General features: G+C 39.0%; 1 protein-coding gene across 1 annotated transcript; it reads left to right on the plus strand.

Annotated features, from left to right (window-relative positions):
- Positions 1 to 12,547: 12,547 nt before the first annotated feature.
- LOC130648729 (uncharacterized) lies at positions 12,548 to 17,454 on the plus strand. The gene is made up of 7 exons (XM_057454804.1): positions 12,548 to 13,093; positions 13,224 to 13,406; positions 13,499 to 13,644; positions 13,807 to 13,978; positions 14,216 to 14,938; positions 15,363 to 15,694; positions 15,928 to 17,454. The coding sequence occupies exons 1-7, from the start codon at positions 12,727 to 12,729 to the stop codon at positions 16,588 to 16,590; spliced, it is 2,586 nt and encodes an 861-aa protein (XP_057310787.1). The 5' UTR covers positions 12,548 to 12,726; the 3' UTR covers positions 16,591 to 17,454.
- Positions 17,455 to 19,473: the final 2,019 nt, after the last annotated feature.

The raw sequence follows: 19,473 nt of genomic DNA on the forward strand, positions 1-19,473 counted from the left end.
ATCCTGGCGCTCAAGAAAACGACTTAATACATCGTCCACCATGAAGATTAAAAGGAACAGCCGAATGAAACTTGTCGGAGTTAGTGGAATCACGTGATTTACGTGTAGACTCCATATTAGGCCGTAAAAAGCCATATTACAGGCTTTAAAGGCCTGTGGAAGAAGTTAGCAGCGTTCTTGCAGCCTGACGCTCAAGAAAACGAATTAATACATCGTAGTTCATTGAAATTGAAAGGAATAGGCCGATGACCTCCTGTCTGTGCACGTGGAACTCCCTGACTTAAGTGTAGTCTCTTTATTAGGCCGTAAAAGAACCTATTATGCGTTTCAAAGGACTGTGTACGTAGTTAGCAGCGTTCATAGAGCCTGGCGTTCAAGAAAACGACTTAATACATCGTAGACCATTGCGATTAAAAGGAACAGCCGAATGGAACTTGTCGCAGTTCGTAGAATCACGTGATTTACGTGTAGACTCCATATTAGGCGTAAATGGCCATATTACAGGCTTTAAACACATGTGCACGTTGTTAGGAACGTTCTCAGAGCCTGGCGCTCAAGAAAACGACTTAATACATCGTAGACCATTGAGATTAAAAGAAACCGCCGAATGGAACTTGTCAGAGTTAGTGGAATCACGTGATTTACTTGTAGACTCCATATTAGGTCGTAAAAAGCCATATTACAGGCTTTAAAGGACTGTGCACGTAGTTAGCAGCGTTCATAGAGCCTGGCGCACAGGAAAACGACTTAGTAAATCGTAGTCCATTGAGATTGAAAGGAATAGACCGATGGCAACTTCTCTGGGCTCGTGGAATCACGTGACTTGCATGCAGTCTCCTTTTAGGCCGTAAAAGGACCTATTATGCGTTTCAAAGGACTGTGTACGTAGTTAGCAACGTTCATAGAGCCTGGCGTTCAAGAAAACGACTTAATACATCGTAGTTCATTGAAATTGAAAGGAATAGGCCGATGACCTCCTGTCTGTGCTCGTGGAACTCCCTGACTTAAGTGTAGTCTCCTTATTAGGCCATAAGAGGCAGTATTACACGGTTTAAAGGTCTGTCCACGTAATTAGGAACGTTCTCAGAGCCTGGCGCTCAAGAAAACGTCTTATCATATCGTAGTCCAATGAGATTGAAAGGAATAAACCGATGGCAATTTGGGTAGGCTCGCGGAATCACGTGATTTACGTGTAGATTCCAAATTAGGCCGCAAAAGGCCATATTTCAGGCTTTAAAGGCCTGTGCACGTAGTTAGCAGCGTTCTCAGATCCTGGCGCTCAAGAAAACGACTTAATACATCGTAGACCATTAAGATTAAAAGAAATACACAGATGGTAACTTGTGCGTGCTCTTGGAATCACGTGATTTACGTGTAGGCTGCAAATTAAGACGCAAAAAGCCATATTACAGGCTTTAAAGACCTGTGCACGTAGTTAGCAGCGTTCTCAGATCCTGGCGCTCAAGAAAACGACTTAATACATCGTCGACCATGGAGATTAAAAGGAACAGCCGAATGAAACTTGTCGGAGTTAGTGGAATCACGTGATTTACGTGTAGACTCCATATTAGGCCGTAAAAAGCCATATTACAGGCTTTAAAGGCCTGTGGAAGAAGTTAGCAGCGTTCTTGCAGCCTGACGCTCAAGAAAACGAATTAATACATCGTAGTTCATTGAAATTGAAAGGAATAGGCCGATGACCTCCTGTCTGTGCACGTGGAACTCCCTGACTTAAGTGTAGTCTCTTTATTAGGCCGTAAAAGAACCTATTATGCGTTTCAAAGGACTGTGTACGTAGTTAGCAGCGTTCATAGAGCCTGGCGTTCAAGAAAACGACTTAATACATCGTAGACCATTGCGATTAAAAGGAACAGCCGAATGGAACTTGTCGCAGTTCGTAGAATCACGTGATTTACGTGTAGACTCCATATTAGGCGTAAATGGCCATATTACAGGCTTTAAACACATGTGCACGTTGTTAGGAACGTTCTCAGAGCCTGGCGCTCAAGAAAACGACTTAATACATCGTAGACCATTGAGATTAAAAGAAACCGCCGAATGGAACTTGTCAGAGTTAGTGGAATCACGTGATTTACTTGTAGACTCCATATTAGGTCGTAAAAAGCCATATTACAGGCTTTAAAGGACTGTGCACGTAGTTAGCAGCGTTCATAGAGCCTGGCGCACAGGAAAACGACTTAGTAAATCGTAGTCCATTGAGATTGAAAGGAATAGACCGATGGCAACTTCTCTGGGCTCGTGGAATCACGTGACTTGCATGCAGTCTCCTTTTAGGCCGTAAAAGGACCTATTATGCGTTTCAAAGGACTGTGTACGTAGTTAGCAACGTTCATAGAGCCTGGCGTTCAAGAAAACGACTTAATACATCGTAGACCATTGCGATTAAAAGGAACAGCCGAATGGAACTTGTCGCAGTTCGTAGAATCACGTGATTTACGTGTAGACTCCATATTAGGCGTAAATGGCCATATTACAGGCTTTAAACACATGTGCACGTTGTTAGGAACGTTCTCAGAGCCTGGCGCTCAAGAAAACGACTTAATACATCGTAGACCATTGAGATTAAAAGAAACCGCCGAATGGAACTTGTCAGAGTTAGTGGAATCACGTGATTTACTTGTAGACTCCATATTAGGTCGTAAAAAGCCATATTACAGGCTTTAAAGGACTGTGCACTTAGTTAGCAGCGTTCATAGAGCCTGGCGCACAGGAAAACGACTTAGTAAATCGTAGTCCATTGAGATTGAAAGGAATAGACCGATGGCAACTTCTCTGGGCTCGTGGAATCACGTGACTTGCATGCAGTCTCCTTTTAGGCCGTAAAAGGACCTATTATGCGTTTCAAAGGACTGTGTACGTAGTTAGCAACGTTCATAGAGCCTGGCGTTCAAGAAAACGACTTAATACATCGTAGTTCATTGAAATTGAAAGGAATAGGCCGATGACCTCCTGTCTGTGCTCGTGGAACTCCCTGACTTAAGTGTAGTCTCCTTATTAGGCCATAAGAGGCAGTATTACACGGTTTAAAGGTCTGTCCACGTAATTAGGAACGTTCTCAGAGCCTGGCGCTCAAGAAAACGTCTTATCATATCGTAGTCCAATGAGATTGAAAGGAATAAACCGATGGCAATTTGGGTAGGCTCGCGGAATCACGTGATTTACGTGTAGATTCCAAATTAGGCCGCAAAAGGCCATATTTCAGGCTTTAAAGGCCTGTGCACGTAGTTAGCAGCGTTCTCAGATCCTGGCGCTCAAGAAAACGACTTAATACATCGTAGACCATTAAGATTAAAAGAAATACACCGATGGTAACTTGTGCGTGCTCTTGGAATCACGTGATTACGTGTGGGCTCCAAATTAAGACGTAAAAAGCCATACTACAGGCTTTAAAGACCTGTGCACGTAGTTAGCAGCGTTCTCAGATCTTGGCGCTCAAGAAAACGACTTAATACATCGTAGACCATGGAGAATAAAAGGAACAGCCGAATGGAACTTGTCGGAGTTAGTGGAATCACGTGATTTACGTGTAGACTCGATATTAGGCCGTAAAAAGCCATATTACAGGCTTTAAAGGACTGTGCACGTAGTTAGCAGCGTTCATAGAGCCTGGCGCACAGGAAAACGACTTAGTATATCGTAGTTCATTGAGATTGAATGGAATAGGCCAACGGCTTTCTATCTGTGCTTGTGGAACTCCCTGACTTAAGTGTAGTCTCCTTATTAGGCCATAAGAGGCCGTATTACACGCTTTAAAGGTCTGTCCACGTAATTAGGAACGTTCTCAGAGCCTGGCGCTCAAGAAAACGGCTTTTTTTTATCGTAGTCCATTGAGATTAAAAAGAACAGACTGATCCCCACTTGTCTGGGCTCGTGGAATCACGTGATTTACGTGTAGACTCCAAATTAGGCCGTTAAAGGCCAAATTACAGGCTTTAAAGACATGTGCACGTAGTTAGGAACGTTCTCAGAGCCTGGCGCTCAAGAAAACGACTTAATACATCGTAGACCATTGAGATTAAAAGGAACAGCCGAATGGAACTTGTCAGAGTTAGTGGAATCACGTGATTTACGTGTAGACTCCATATTAGGCCGTAAAAAGCCATATTACAGGCTTTAAAGGACTGTGCACGTAGTTAGCAGCGTTCATAGAGCCTGGCGCACAGGAAAACGACTTGGTATATCGTAGTCCATTGAGATCGAAAGGAATAGACCGATGGCAACTTCTCTGGGCTCGTGGAATCACGTGACTTACCTGCAGTCTCCTTATTATGCCGTAAAAGGACCTATTATGCGTTTCAAAGGACTGTGTACGTAGTTAGCAGCGTTCATAAAGCCTGGCATTCAAGAAAACGACTTAATACATCGTAGACAATTGAGATTAAAAGGAACAGCCGAATGGAACTTGTCGGAGTTCGTAGAATCACGTGATTTGCGTGTAGACTCCATATTATGCCGTAAAAGGCCATATTACAGGTTTTAAAGGCCTGTGGAAGAAGTTAGCAGGGTTCTTGCAGCCTGACGCTCAAGAAAACGAATTATTACATCGTAGTTCATTGAAGTTGAAAGGAATAGGCCGATGACCTCCTGTCTGTGCTCGTGGAACTCCCTGACTTAAGTGTAGTCTCCTTATTAGGCCATAAGAGACCGTATTACACGGTTTAAAGGTCTGTCCACGTAATTAGGAACGTTCTCAGAGCCTGGCGCTCAAGAAAACGGCTTATTATATCGTAGTCCAATGAGATTGAAAGGAATAATTCGATGGCAATTTGGCTGGGCTCGCGGAATCACGTGATTTACGTGTAGACTCCAAATTAGGCCGTAAAAGGCCATATTTCAGGATTTAAAGGCCTGTGCACGTATTTAGCAGCGTTCTCAGATCCTGGCGCTCAATAAAACGACTTAATACATCGTAGACCATTGAGATTAAAAGGAACCGCCGAATGGAACTTGTCAGAGTTAGTGGAATCACGTGATTTACGTGTAGACTCCATATTAGGCCGTAAAAAGCCATATTACAGGCTTTAAAGGACTGTGCACGTAGTTAGCAGCGTTCATAGAGCCTGGAGCACAGAAAACGACTTAAGACATCGTAGTCCATTGAGATTAAAAGGAATAGACCGATGGTAACTTGTCCGGGCTCGTGGAATCACGTGACTTACGTGCAGTTTCCTTTTTTGGCCGTAAAAGACGATAATACACACTTTAAAGGTCTGTCCACGTAGTTAGGAACGTTCTCAAAGCCTGGCGCTCAAGAAAACGACTTAATACATCGTAGTCCATAGAGTTTAAAGGGAACAGCTGAATGGAACTTGCCGGAGTTCGTAGAATCACGTGATTTACGTGTAGACTCCATATTAGGCCGTAAAAGGCCATATTACAGGCTTTAAAGGACTGTGCACGTAGTTAACAGCGTTCATAGAGCCTGGCGCACAGGAAAACGACTTCGTATATCGTAGTCCATTGAGATTAAAAGGAACAGACCAATGGGAACTTGTCTGTGCTCGTGGAATCACTTTATTTACCTTTAGACTCCAAGTTAGGCCGTAAGAGGCCATATTACAGTCTTTAAAAGCCTATGGAAGAAGTTAGCAGCGTTCTTGCAGCCTGGCGCTCACGAAAACGAATTAATACATCGTAGTTCATTGAAATTAAAAGGAATAGGCCGATGACCTCCTGTCTGTGCTCGTGGAACTCCCTGACGTAAGTGTAGTCTCCTTATTAGGCCATAAGAGGCCGTATTACACGGTTTAAAGGTCTGTCCACGTAATTAAGTACGTTCATAGAGCCTGGCGCACAGGAAAACGACTTAGTATATCGTAGTCCATTGAGATTGAAAGGAATAGACCAACGGCCTTCTATCCGTGCTTGTGGAACTCCCTGACTTAAGTGTAGTCTCCTTATTAGGCCATAAGAGGCCGTATTACACGCTTTAAAGGTCTGTCCACGTAATTAGGAACGTTCTCAGAGCCTGGCGTTCAAGAAAACGGCTTTTTTATCGTAGTCCATTGAGATTAAAAAGAACAGACTGATCCCCACTTGTCTGGGCTCGTGGAATCACGTGATTTACGTGTAGACTCCAAATTAGGCCGTTTAAGGCCAAATTACAGGCTTTAAAGACATGTGCACGTAGTTAGGAACGTTTTCAGAGCCTGGCGCTCAAGAAAACGACTTAATACATCGTAGACCATTGAGATTAAAAGGAACAGCCGAATGGAACTTGTCTGGGCTCGTGGAATCACGTGATTTACGTGTAGACTCCAAATTAGGCCGTTTAAGGCCAAATTACAGGCTTTAAAGACATGTGCACGTAGTTAGGAACGTTCTCAGAGCCTGGCGCTCAAGAAAACGACTTAATACATCGTAGACCATTGAGATTAAAAGGAACAGCCGAATGGAACTTGTCAGAGTTATTGGAATCACGTGATTTACGTGTAGACTCCATATTAGGCCGTAAAAAGCCATATTACAGGCTTTAAAGGACTGTGCACGTAGTTAGCAGCGTTCATAGAGCCTGGCGCACAGGAAAACGACTTGGTATATCGTAGTCCATTGAGATTGAAAGGAATCGACCGATGGCAACTTCTCTGGGCTCGTGGAATCACGTGACTTACCTGCAGTCTCCTTATTAGGCCTTAAAAGGACCTATTATGCGTTTCAAAGGACTGTGTACGTAGTTAGCAGCGTTCATAGAGCCTGGCGTTCAAGAAAACGACTTAATACATCGTAGACAATTGAGATTAAAAGGATCAGCCGAATGGAACTTGTCGGAGTTCGTAGAATCACGTGATTTGCGTGTAGACTCCATATTATGCCGTAAAAGGCCATATTACAAGCTTTAAAGGACTGTGCACGTAATTAGCAGCGTTCATAGAGCCTGGCGCACAGGAAAACGACTTAGTATATCGTAGTCCATTGAGATTAAAAGGAACAGACTAATGGGAACTTGTCTGTGCTCGTGGAATCACTTTATTTACGTTTAGACTCCATGTTAGGCCGTAAAAGGCCATATTACAGGCTTTAAAGGCCTGTGGAAGAAGTTAGCAGGGTATTTGCAGCCTGACGCTCAAGAAAACGAATTAATACATCGTAGTTCATTCAAGTTGAAAGGAATAGGCCGATGACCTCCTGTCTGTGCTCGTGGAACTCCCTGACTTAAGTGTAGTCTCCTTATTCGGCCATAAGAGGCCGTATTACACGGCTTAAAGATCTGTCCACGTAATTAGGAACGTTCTCAGAGCCTGGCGCTCAAGAAAACGGCTTATTATATCGTACTCCAATAAGATTGAAAGGATTAAACCGATGGCAATTTGGCTGGGCTCGCGGAATCACGTCATTTACGTGTAGACTCCAAATTAGGCCGTAAAAGGCCATATTTCAGGATTTAAAGGCCTGTGCACGTATTTAGCAGCGTTCTCAGATCCTGGCGCTCAATAAAACGACTTAATACATCGTAGACCATTGAGATTAAAAGGAACAGCCGAATGGAACTTGTCAGAGTTAGTGGAATCACGTGATTTACGTGTAGACTCCATATTAGGCCGTAAAAAGCCATATTACAGGTTTTAAAGGACTGTGCACGTAGTTAGCAGCGTTCATAGAGCCTGGCGCACAGGAAAACGACTTGGTATATCGTAGTCCATTGAGATTGAAAGGAATAGACCGATGGCAACTTCTCTGGGCTCGTGGAATCACGTGACTTACATGCAGTCTCCTTATTAGGCCTTAAAAGGACCTATTATGCGTTTGAAAGGACTGTGTACGTAGTTAGCAGCGTTCATAGAGCCTGGCGTTCAAGAAAACGACTTAATACATCGTAGACAATTGAGATTAAAAGGAACAGCCGAATGGAACTTGTCGGAGTTCGTAGAATCACGTGATTTGCGTGTAGACTCCATATTATGCCGTAAAAGGCCATATTACAATCTTTAAAGGACTGTGCACGTAGTTAGCAGCGTTCATAGAGCTTGGCGCACAGGAAAACGACTTAGTATATCGTAGTCCATTGAGATTAAAAGGAACCGACTAATGGGAACTTGTCTGTGCTCGTGGAATCACTTTATTTACGTTTAGACTCCAAGTTAGGCCGTAAAAGGCCATATTACAGTCTTTAAAAGCCTATGGAAGAAGTTAGCAGCGTTCTTGCAGCCTGGCGCTCACGAAAACGAATTAATACATCGTAGTTCATTGTAATTAAAAGGAATAGGCCGATGACCTCCTGTCTGTGCTCGTGGAACTCCCTGACGTAAGTGTAGTCTCCTTATTAGGCCATAAGAGGCCGTATTACACGGTTTAAAGGTCTGTCCGCGTAATTATGAACGTTCTCAGAGTCTCAAGAAAACGACTTAATACATCGTAGTCCATTGAGATTGAAAGAAATGGACAGATGGCAACTTCTCTGTCCTTGTTGAAACACGTGGTTCACGTGTAGTCTCCATAATAGGCTGTCAAAGGACCTATTATGCGTTTCAAAGGACTGTGTACGTAGTTAGCAGCGTTCATAGAGCCTGGCGTTCAAGAAAACGACTTAAGACATCGTAGTCCATTGAGATTAAAAGGAATAGACCGATGGCAACTTGTGCGGGCTCTTGCAATCACGTGATTTACGTGTAGGCTCCAAATTAAGACGTAAAAAGCCATATTACAGGCTTTAAAGACCTGTGCACGTAGTTAGGAACGTTCTCAGAGCCTGGCGTTCAAGAAAACGACTTAATACATCGTAGTCCATTGAGATTGGAGGAAACAGCCGAATGGAACTTGTCAGAGTTCGTGGAATCACGTGATTTACCTGGAGATTTCATATTAGGCCGTAAAAGGCCATATTACAGGCTTTAAAGGACTGTGCACGTAGTTAGCAGCGTTCATAGAGCCTGGCGCACAGGAAAACGACTTAGTATATCGTAGTCCATTGAGATTGAAAGGAACAGACCAATGGGAACTTGTCTGTGCTCGTGGAATCACTTTATTTACGTATAGACTCCATGTTAGGCCGTAAAAGGCCATATTACAGGCTTTAAAGGCCTGTGGAAAAAATTAGCAGCGTTCTTGCAGCCTGGCGCTCAAGAAAACGAATTAATACATCGTAGTTCATTGAAATTGAAAGGAATAGGCCGATGACCTCCTGTCTGTGCTCGTGGAACTCCCTGACTTAAGTGCAGTCTTCTTATTAGGCAATAAGAGGCTGTATTACACGGTTTAAAGGTCTGTCCGCGTAATTATGAACGTTCTCAGAGTCTCAAGAAAACGACTTAATACATCGTAGTCCATTGAGATTGGAGGGAACAGCCGAATGGAACTTGTCAGAGTTCGTGGAATCACGTGATTTACGTGTGGACTCCATATTAGGCCGTAAAAGGACATATTACAGGCTTTAAATGACTGTGCACTTAGTTAGCAGCGTTCATAGAGCCTGGCGCAAAGGAAAACGACTTAGAATATCGTAGTCCATTGAGATTAAAAGGAACAGACCAATGGGAACTTGTCTGTATTCGTTGAATCACTTTATTTACGTTTAGACTCCATTTTAGGCCGTAAAAGGCTATATTACAGGCTTTAAAGGTCTGTGGAAGAAGTTAGCAGCGTTCTTGCAGCCTGGCGCTCAAGAAAACGAATTAATACATCGTAGTTCATTGAAATTAAAAGGAATAGGCCGATGACGTCCTGTTTGTGCTCGTGGAACTCCCTGACGTAAGTGTAGTCTCCTTATTAGGCCGTAAAAGGCCGTATTACAGGGTTTAAAGGTCTGTCCACGTAATTAAGAACGTTCTCAGAGCTTGGCGCTCAAGAAAACGACTTATTATATCGTAGTGCATTGAGATTGAAAGGAATAGACCGATGGCAACTTGTGCGGGCTCTTGGAATCACGTGACTTACGTGTAGGCTTCAAATTAGGATGTAAAAAGCCATATTACAGGCTTTAAAGACCTGTGCACGTAGTTAGGAACGTTCTCAGAGCCTGGCGTTCAAGAAAACGACTTAATACATCGTAGACCATTGAGATTAAAAGGAATAGAACGATGTCAACTTGTCCGGGCTCGCGGAATCACTTTATTTACGTTTTGACTCCATATTAGGCCGTAAAAGGCCATATTACAGTCTTTAAAAGCCTATGGAAGAAGTTAGCAGCGTTCTTGCAGCCTGGCGCTGAAGAAAACGAATTAATACATCGTAGTTCATTCTCGGGCAACTTACGGACAGTCTCCAAAACGTGGTTTTACTAAGCGCACCAACCTGACTGATAATAAAACATCCTGGTTTTTTTTATTCGTTCAGGTGAAGGATCGATTTTTGAAAAAAAGCTGTTTAAAATTTTTTAGTTGTATTTAAGTCGATATAGCCTCGCTTTCGTGATTTTATTCACCTTTTTAATTCGGTAAAACCCATATAAATAAATACGCGATCAACTATAAACGGCTTTTTTTTAAGTCGTCGACATATTATCTGTGGATTAAAAAAATATCCGATGACGCCACATACCCCTAAGTGGTGCGAACTGTAAAACACGACGTTTTCTTTGATTTTTCGTCATTTTCAGTACTTTGACGTCATTTTTACTACGGTGTCGGATTTTTTTCCCGTTATATTAAAAGACGCGCAAAAACTGCGGGAAAAGAAAAACATAAATATGGTAGCTTCAGCGGGAAATTTTTTTTGTGGAATAAAGTAAGAACGAATAACGAATATCATGGCAAACGTTTTTGAATGCGCTTTTATGCGTGCTGAAGTATTGAATGGGATGAAAAATATAAGTCATCATCACTGTGACTTGCGTTTTTCAAATTTTATGGCGATGTTTCCTGATGTATCCATAACGAAAAATCATTTTGACAGAAAGTCCAAGGAACTTACTGCGTTTGTGAGAAAAAAAAAGTGGAACGGTAAAGTAAGGGAAAAATACCTAGATGATTTTTCTCAAGACAATTGGAAGAAACTCAAAGATAATGAGAAGATTAGGCATACTATACATGCATGTCAAGCATGCAGTTTATTAGAAAAAAATAAAAATACATTTCCTGTTTCAACATCACACAGAACAAAAAAAATCAACAATGTTAAAAAACCATTAACAGATATATCAAACACTGTAAATAGTACGAATAATAAAACTCCAACTACAACAAATAATACGTCCACACCTGTAAATGTAACATATAACAACATATCAACGATTACTACTCCAAACAGTATCAACACAACACCAGTTCATCCAATCACCATAAATTTGACAATTCCTCAAACAAAGACTGACATGTCATATATGAAAACAACGGCAGAATCTGTACTTAATAGTATCAACTCAAAATGGGACAGTATATATGACACTCCATTCACAAAGGTTCTCACAAAGGTCAAATCAGCTAATATTGCTCAAGTGAAGTCCAAGTCTGATAAAAAGAAAGAGCTTAGAGAACGGAATAAAATAATAAAAAAATCCTTGGAAAAAAAATGTTTTGGTGAAAATAAAGCAACAGACACAATCTTTGGCATCAGACAATCAAAAGCTTCCTACAAAAAATCAAGATCGATTCAATACTTTGAAAGTAAAGAAAATTCAATTAAAAGAATGATAGGTATAGCTATATATATTTTTTAATTTTAATCTTTCACCTGTACTGTATCTCCATTCACCTACAGGCACTGGTTTTTCTTGAATGGTATTATTTTATTGTTGCATTTTTTGAATATAAATTTATAAATAATTATATACACGCATATATATATATATAAACAAATATTAAAATGAAAAAATAAGCAATCAACATATATCATGATGAAGTATATAACCCCACGAAATTAACACGCAGAAATAATTAAAACTATGTTATGAAAATAAGTTGCTGTGTGAATAAATGCAAAAAAAATAGCAAAAATAAATAAAACCTTAGGTTCGTAGAATTCAGTCTCGCAAATCATTATTGACTAAACTAAAAACTGTAAAAATTATTTTAAACAAAATATATTAAGGAGTTGTTTCTAACCATAGGGCGGACAAAATTACAACAAAATCAAGACGTAGATGACACACCAATCAAGAAAAAACGACATAGTCCAGATCCAAACAAATTAAATTTCGATCGTCATGCTCTACTTGAAGAAGTGTTAGGAATGGATGTTGGTAGTAAGGTATATCTTCATGTATCTGTTAACATTTGTGTTGAACACATTGCCATTTATATCATTGTCCAATTTTGAACAAAAAAATAACTTGTGTGACACATCGATTTATTTCCTCTTGCAGATAAATTACTCTGACTTGGCCCGAAAATATCATATACCTGGAACTACTGGAAATACAGTTGTTAAGGAATTTCTCGAAGATAACGGTGTTGATTTATCAAAATTTGCAAACAATTTTGTTAACCCATGCAAATATCGTCGAAAATATGAAAAGTTTCCAGGTGAGTACCTAAAAAAAAGAAGAATTGATATATAATGTACGCTTCCAACATTGTGTCTTGTCATCAAATCTGTATAATTTATAGCAAAAGATTCTTAAATTCTTTCAAGTGTTACAGTAGATTTCTGTGTGTAGAACAATGTTTACCTAAAACACATTGCATCTTCACAATACTTTTAGAAATATGTATTATACAAAAAGAGGATGTATATATCGTAGCGTTTGTACAATCAACTTAACATTCCTTGTTCAGAAAGAGAGATATTGAGAACATTTCATTTTTTACAGATGGAAGTGGAGTGTCGGTTCCTATGCCCCCTACATTTGAAAAAATAAAAGAGGAGATACTGAAGAAGATTGAATCTGGAGATATTCTATTAGGATCTTTGGTTGAGCCAAAAAAATATAAAAAAGCTGTGATAAAGAATGGAGTGATTTTCAATGAAGAATTCACAGTATCTGGTCGTTGTATACCACTGAGTGACATTCGCAGAAAGATTTTTGAAGAACATCAAAGTTTGGGGATTATGAGAAATCCAAAAGGTGCTTTGACAAGATACTTCATACTATGGTCTGATCATGCATCACTTTTGAGTGCTGGCCATTTACTATTGACTGTCAAAGTTGTTTACGATGACAAGTTATTTTATACAGATGAGGAAATGTATGCAAAAACAGGTATGTCATTTAGAAGTATTGTTATTGATCACCAAAATTCTAGATATCTAAAATCAAAAATATTTACTTTTTTTACTTTGATAGTAGACATTAAATGCCACTTAATAATGTTCGCTAAATTAAATTTTAGGAATTTGTCATGATGTTCAAGAACTTGTGGAGCGTCCATCCGTTTATATTATTGGTTTTGCCCAGGATAGCATTGCAGAGAAGCTTTCATATGTCGAAACCAGACTTAATGACATTAGAAAATTGTCTGACCCATTAATTGTCAATGATAAGAAAGTGGTTGATGTGATAAGGTTTTTTCATGGTATGTTGATGGAATTCAATTCACACAAGTTTAATCTGCATAATGCAACAATTTATTTAAAAAAGGATAACAGGAATTCATTTATATTTTAGGTGACCATCCTGAAATACAATACGAGAGTGGTAACTCTCATGGTGGAAACTTTCCCTGTCTTTGTGGATGCAAAAAATCAAGATTTACAGATATAGCCCATGTCTACAGTAACAAAATAGTGTCCTTGGAACAAAGAAGGAAGAAGGTACATAAATTTCAAAATAAGTTGTTCGTTATTTGTAATTTTGACAAAAAGTATAGAAAATTATTTATTCCAGGTAAATGAAACAAAATATGAATGACAAATTTATAGATTTCTATTACATAACATTAACTATTTTTAACTAACTATTTTTGATTATTTTAGGTAATATCAGGCCCAGCAGGACAACAACAAAAAGCTGTGTCTCCATTTCAACAACTCAATGTGGAGAAACTGGGTCTTGAAGTAAATTACAGAAACCTTGACCGTGACTTACCAGTTCATCAAAAGTTGCACAAAAAGGACCTTGAACAGCTACTAAAAAATCATTTGACAGGTTAGGGCTATTTTATTTTTGATAAACTAAAATAACTTTTGCAAATTTTGGCCTTTTTCGCAAAAGTTTTATATAAGTTGATGTTAGTTGATATTTGTCTGAAAATTTTTCTACAAATAAAGCAAAAGAAAATCAGATATGTTGAGGAAAATTGAAAAGCATAAAAACAATTCTGATTTTATTTTCAAAATTACACTCATTAAAATTTATAAATTCAGTCAACAATTTTTTTTAAAGGAATTATCCGTGTTCCAGCTCTTTGCTTTGGAAATGAACATAGTACAATGGAGTCCTTGAATCTTGCTAATTATGAAGTGATGCCGATTGAACCACTGCATGATTGTAAAGGACATATCAAGAATTTGTGGGATGTTTTGCATGAAGTGTTGACACCTCAAGAGAATAAAATTTTTCAACAGTCCCTAGATGCCACATATGGTTCGAAGGACAAGGTGAGAGGATCTGACTATCGGCTGTCATCAATAGTTGTTTACCAATCAATGCAAAGCACTTGCAGAAAGGAAATCAAAGAGTTGTTGTACACATTGATGGAGCTAGTTCGGTTATCATATCTTAAATCCCAAAAAAGGTCCCCACGAATTATTCTACGATTACATAATATTAGTTTCCAGCATGCCATGTTGTGCCAAGATCTGTTTGGGCATAATTTAAAGTCAATGTCTACACAAAAGCTTTATGGCATTTATTATCATGGCTTGACAACACATTTAGCAGAAGTATCGAGAATTATCTCACCAAGCTCCTTACACACAGAGAATGAAGAACAGCTATTCAGCAAAATTAATCAAATAAGTTTGAGAACATCAGCCAGATCCTTAGAATCCATACGTGATAATAGCATCATCCGTATTCAAGCTGAACAGAAATTTATTGCCAAAGAATGTTCTAGAAAATCAACTAACACATCTAAAATATCGAAATTTTCAGAGAGTGTACTTGGTAAGTCTAAAATATCTGTTTCTACTGGCTTTCTAATTCATGTTGGCATTCAGAAATTGCTGAGACGAATGTCCACATGAAAACAAAAGTTTTCAATTCACATTGGCAAATATTTAACTGTTATTTGTGTACTGCAGCATTTGGCCGCAAAACAAATATAAATTGCAAATGTCGAACACGAGTTTGCCAACGCAAAACAGGAAAATGTCATTTTACGTAGGCAATGTTCTGTCGTCATGGAATAAACTGAAACAGAAAGGCTGTTCTATGTGATAATTAAATATATTTTGAAGTGCTTGACTTAATAAAAAGTCTGGTTTGATATTCAAACATTAATCTTTCTAATTTTGTTTAAAATTTTAACATGTGATAAAAAGTGTATGATTGTCATTTTGTTTCGAAATAAACTTTTTTGAATTTTCAGATGAGAAAAGAAGTTGTTTTAACATTAACTTACCTCTACGGAAATATCAGGCACACTTGGAAAGAATTGCAGATTTTTTGCTCTATGGTAATGGTGTTTGGTGGCATAGAGAAAATGATATTATCATATTTCATGATGGAAAAGAGGATGATGATTTCAGAGTTGAAGGGCCTTTGATGACAAATTTCAAACAAGACAACCTGCAATCAGTAGCAAAAGATGTAGAAGCTTGTTGGAAGAAATGCGTTGATCGTGGTATTGAATTGCCAATCACAAAGATAAATACTTTCGACGAAAATGGAGATTTAATAGAATGCAAGGCACTTGAAGAAGTAAGTAATACGTCATTCTTGGCTTACTGTCTGTAGGATGGGTATATTAATAGCCCCCAACTCAAATTCCTCTGTATCAAGTCTATCTCTACACTTTCTTACCCAATTATCCTCCTTCATTCTTGCAAGTGTCCTAACCAACTTAATCTACTTATATCTGGACAACATCTATCTTTAATTCTACAGATACCTAGCCTGCTTCTTAGCTCATATGAACTCTTTCTTACTCTCAGACTGGCGTTACAAATCCAAAAGCAAACATAACAAGTAATATCAAACTGATGGCTGATGATGATAATGCAGAATATGATAATGCGTATATATCACATGATAATAATGAAGAGATAGAAATGGAGATAGATATCACATTAGAACAGCAACCTTCCTTATTGGATTTAGAAGTTGACCAAGCTGTTCATTTTAAGAAAGAAACATCAAACACAATTACATTGGAACAACAACCTTGCATAGCTGACTCAGTTACTAATCCTAAAAAAACTGCAGAAAATAGTAAGTTGGAAAAGATCTGTAGAGACAGACAGACGAAAGCTGACCAAAACCCAATTCTTGAATCAGGTGTATGCAAGAACATAATGTATGTTCTTGGCTATTCAGATAAATTGAAGGACTTCGACCGTCATCATATGTCATATAAGCTGACTAAAAGTGAACATTCAAGAAAAAAATGTAGAGCATTTATCATTCATTTTCGTGAAAAAGTGATGGCTGTTCAGCATGAAGCAGAAAAAGCTACGAAAGATTGGGAAAAAGACTTCATAGCAAAAAATTTTAAGATGCCGAATACAGAAGAGCTTAAATCAAATAAAATTTACATGGAGAAATATAAATTAAATTACCACGCCAAAAAAATTCTTGAACAATGGACAAATATTTAGTTTTTCAGCAAAAGGATCAATATGCGCTTTTAAATTTTAAGAAGCATATTTTTCAACAAATTAGCCAGAGCTAGCTAAAATAAAAACATTTGATATATATATATATACAAAACTTTTTTTCTGATACGTTTCGTATGGGAAATGTATTTTTATATTATTGTGGATCATCATTTTGCACAAACGAAAAAACAAGAACAACACGAGAAGGAAATTAATACCTTTAAAAAGATATCAAAGTATTTGTTGTTGCTTTGACGGGCTTAATACGCAATAATCTTGTATTGTGCAAAACTTAGAAGAAATAGCTAGCTAGCTAACAGTCTTAAAAAGGTCCATTTTTACAATCCATTATGTGGGTTATATATCTGCACCCTAAATCAAGAGAATACTAGCTAAACTGCTTTTCTAATTAAGCTACTCTTTCGTACAGAGGTAGGATTTGCACCCACAACTATTTAGCTAAGTAATCTGCAGTGATCTAAGAACTACATAAACAGTTTAATTTCTTGACTAACTGTTTTTATATTGTATATATCTATCTATGTATATATCTATGTATATAACAGCCAGAAAGGCTATGTATAGCTCTGACAGTTACAAAGTTTAGGTAAACACTTCCAGAAATATATAGCTAGCTTTTGCTATAGCTACTATATATATAATTTTGACAGGTAGCTATAGGCAAATAGAATATAGAAAATTTCAAATATATAGAATAAATAATATTACAAACCTTGTTTTTACTGCGTGATCACAAATACCTTAACAGCCAAATGTATGGTACAACCAACCATTTCTGTCAACACAAAAACACAAAAATGGCGGCACCTTCTTGTCTTCTTCACAAACTTGAAACGACAAAAAGCACGTCAGATAGCAAAACGCGGTAGACGATTATGATAAAACGCGGTATACCCGTGTTTTACCCGAAATAATTGGAGACTGTCCGTAAGTTGCCCGAGTTGAAATTGAAATGAATAGGCCGATGACCTCCTGTCTGTACTCGTGGAACTCCCTGACTTAAGTGTAGTCACCATATTAGGCCATAAGAGGCCGTATTACACGGTTTAAAGGTCTGTCCGCGTAATTATGAACGTTCTCAGAGTCTCAAGAAAACGACTTAATACATCGTAGTCCATTGAGATTGGAGGGAACAGCCGAATGGAACTTGTCAGAGTTCGTGGAATCACGTGATTTACGTGTGGACTCCATATTAGGCCGTAAAAGGCCATGTTACAGGCTTTAAATGACTGTGCACTTAGTTAGCAGCGTTCATAGAGCCTGGCGCACAGGAAAACGACTTAGAATATCGTAGTCCATTGGGATTAAAAGGAACAGACCAATGGGAACTTGTCTGTTTTCGTGGAATCACTTTATTTACGTTTAGACTCCATTTTAGGCCGTAAAAGGCTATATTACAGGCTTTAAAGGTCTGTGGAAGAAGTTAGCAGCGTTCTTGCAGCCTGGCGCTCAAGAAAACGAATTAATACATCGTAGTTCATTGAAATTAAAAGGAATAGGCCGATGACGTTCTGTTTGTGCTCGTGGAACTCCCTGACGTAAGTGTAGTCTCCTTATTAGGCCGTAAAAGGCCGTATTACAGGGTTTAAAGGTCTGTCCACGTAATTAAGAACGTTCTCAGAGCCTGGCGCTCAAGAAAACGACTTATTATATCGTAGTGCATTGAGATTGAAAGGAATAGACCGATGGCAACTTGTGCGGGCTCTTGGAATCACGTGACTTACGTGTAGGCTTCAAATTAGGACGTAAAAAGCCATATTACAGGCTTTAAAGACCTGTGCACGTAGTTAGGAACGTTCTCAGAGCCTGGCGTTCAAGAAAACGACTTAATACATCGTAGACCATTGAGATTAAAAGGAATAGAACGATGTCAACTTGTCCGGGCTCGCGGAATCACTTTATTTACGTTTTGACTCCATATTAGGCCGTAAAAGGCCATATTACAGTCTTTAAAAGCCTATGGAAGAAGTTAGCAGCGTTCTTGCAGCCTGGCGCTGAAGAAAACGAATTAATACATCGTAGTTCATTGAAATTGAAATGAATAGGCCGATGACCTCCTGTCTGTACTCGTGGAACTCCCTGACTTAAGTGTAGTCACCATATTAGGCCATAAGAGGCCGTATTACACGGTTTAAAGGTCTGTCCGCGTAATTATGAACGTTCTCAGAGTCTGGCGCTCAAGAAAACGACTTATTATATCGTAGTCCATCGAGATTGAAAGTAATAGACCGATGGCAAGTTGGCTGGGCTCGCGGAATCACGTGATTTACGTGTAGACTCCAAATTAGGCCGTAAAAGGCCATATTACAGGCTTTAAAGGGTTGTGCATGTAGTTAGCAGAGTTCTCAGATCCTGGCGCTCAAGAAAACGACTTAAGACATCGTAGTCCATTGAGATTAAAAGAAATGGACAGATGGCAACTTCTCTGTCCTTGTTGAAACACGTGTTCACGTGTAGTCTCAAAATTAGGCTGTAAAAAGACCTATTATGCGTTTCAAAGGACTGTGTACGTAGTTAGCAGCGCTCATAGAGCCTGGCGTTCAAGAAAACGACTTAAGACATCGTAGTCCATTGTGATTAAAAGTAATAGACCGATGTCAACTTGTGCGGGCTCTTGGAATCACGTGACTTACGTGTAGGCTCCAAATTAAGACGTAAAAAGCCATATTACAGGCTTTAAAGACCTGTGCACGTAGTTAGGAACGTTCTCAGAGCCTGGCGTTCAAGAAAACGACTTAATACATCGTAGACCATTGAGATTGAAAGGAATAGACCGATGGCAACTTGTCCGGGCTCGCGGAATCACTTTATTTACGTTTAGACTCCATATTAGGCCGTAAGAGGCCATATTACAGTCTTTAA

This window comes from Hydractinia symbiolongicarpus, chromosome 7 (genome assembly GCF_029227915.1).
Source record: "Hydractinia symbiolongicarpus strain clone_291-10 chromosome 7, HSymV2.1, whole genome shotgun sequence".
In the NCBI taxonomy this organism is placed as follows: Eukaryota; Metazoa; Cnidaria; class Hydrozoa; order Anthoathecata; family Hydractiniidae; genus Hydractinia; species Hydractinia symbiolongicarpus.

Coding starts and splice junctions, on each gene's coding strand:
- LOC130648729 (XM_057454804.1), top strand. CDS start 12,727: ATGCCCCCTACATTTGAAAAAATAAAAGAGGAGATACTGAAGAAGATT. Junction 13,094..13,223: donor GGAAATGTATGCAAAAACAG/GTATGTCATTTA, acceptor ATTAAATTTTAG/GAATTTGTCATGATGTTCAA. Junction 13,979..14,215: donor ACTAAAAAATCATTTGACAG/GTTAGGGCTATT, acceptor TTTTTTTTAAAG/GAATTATCCGTGTTCCAGCT.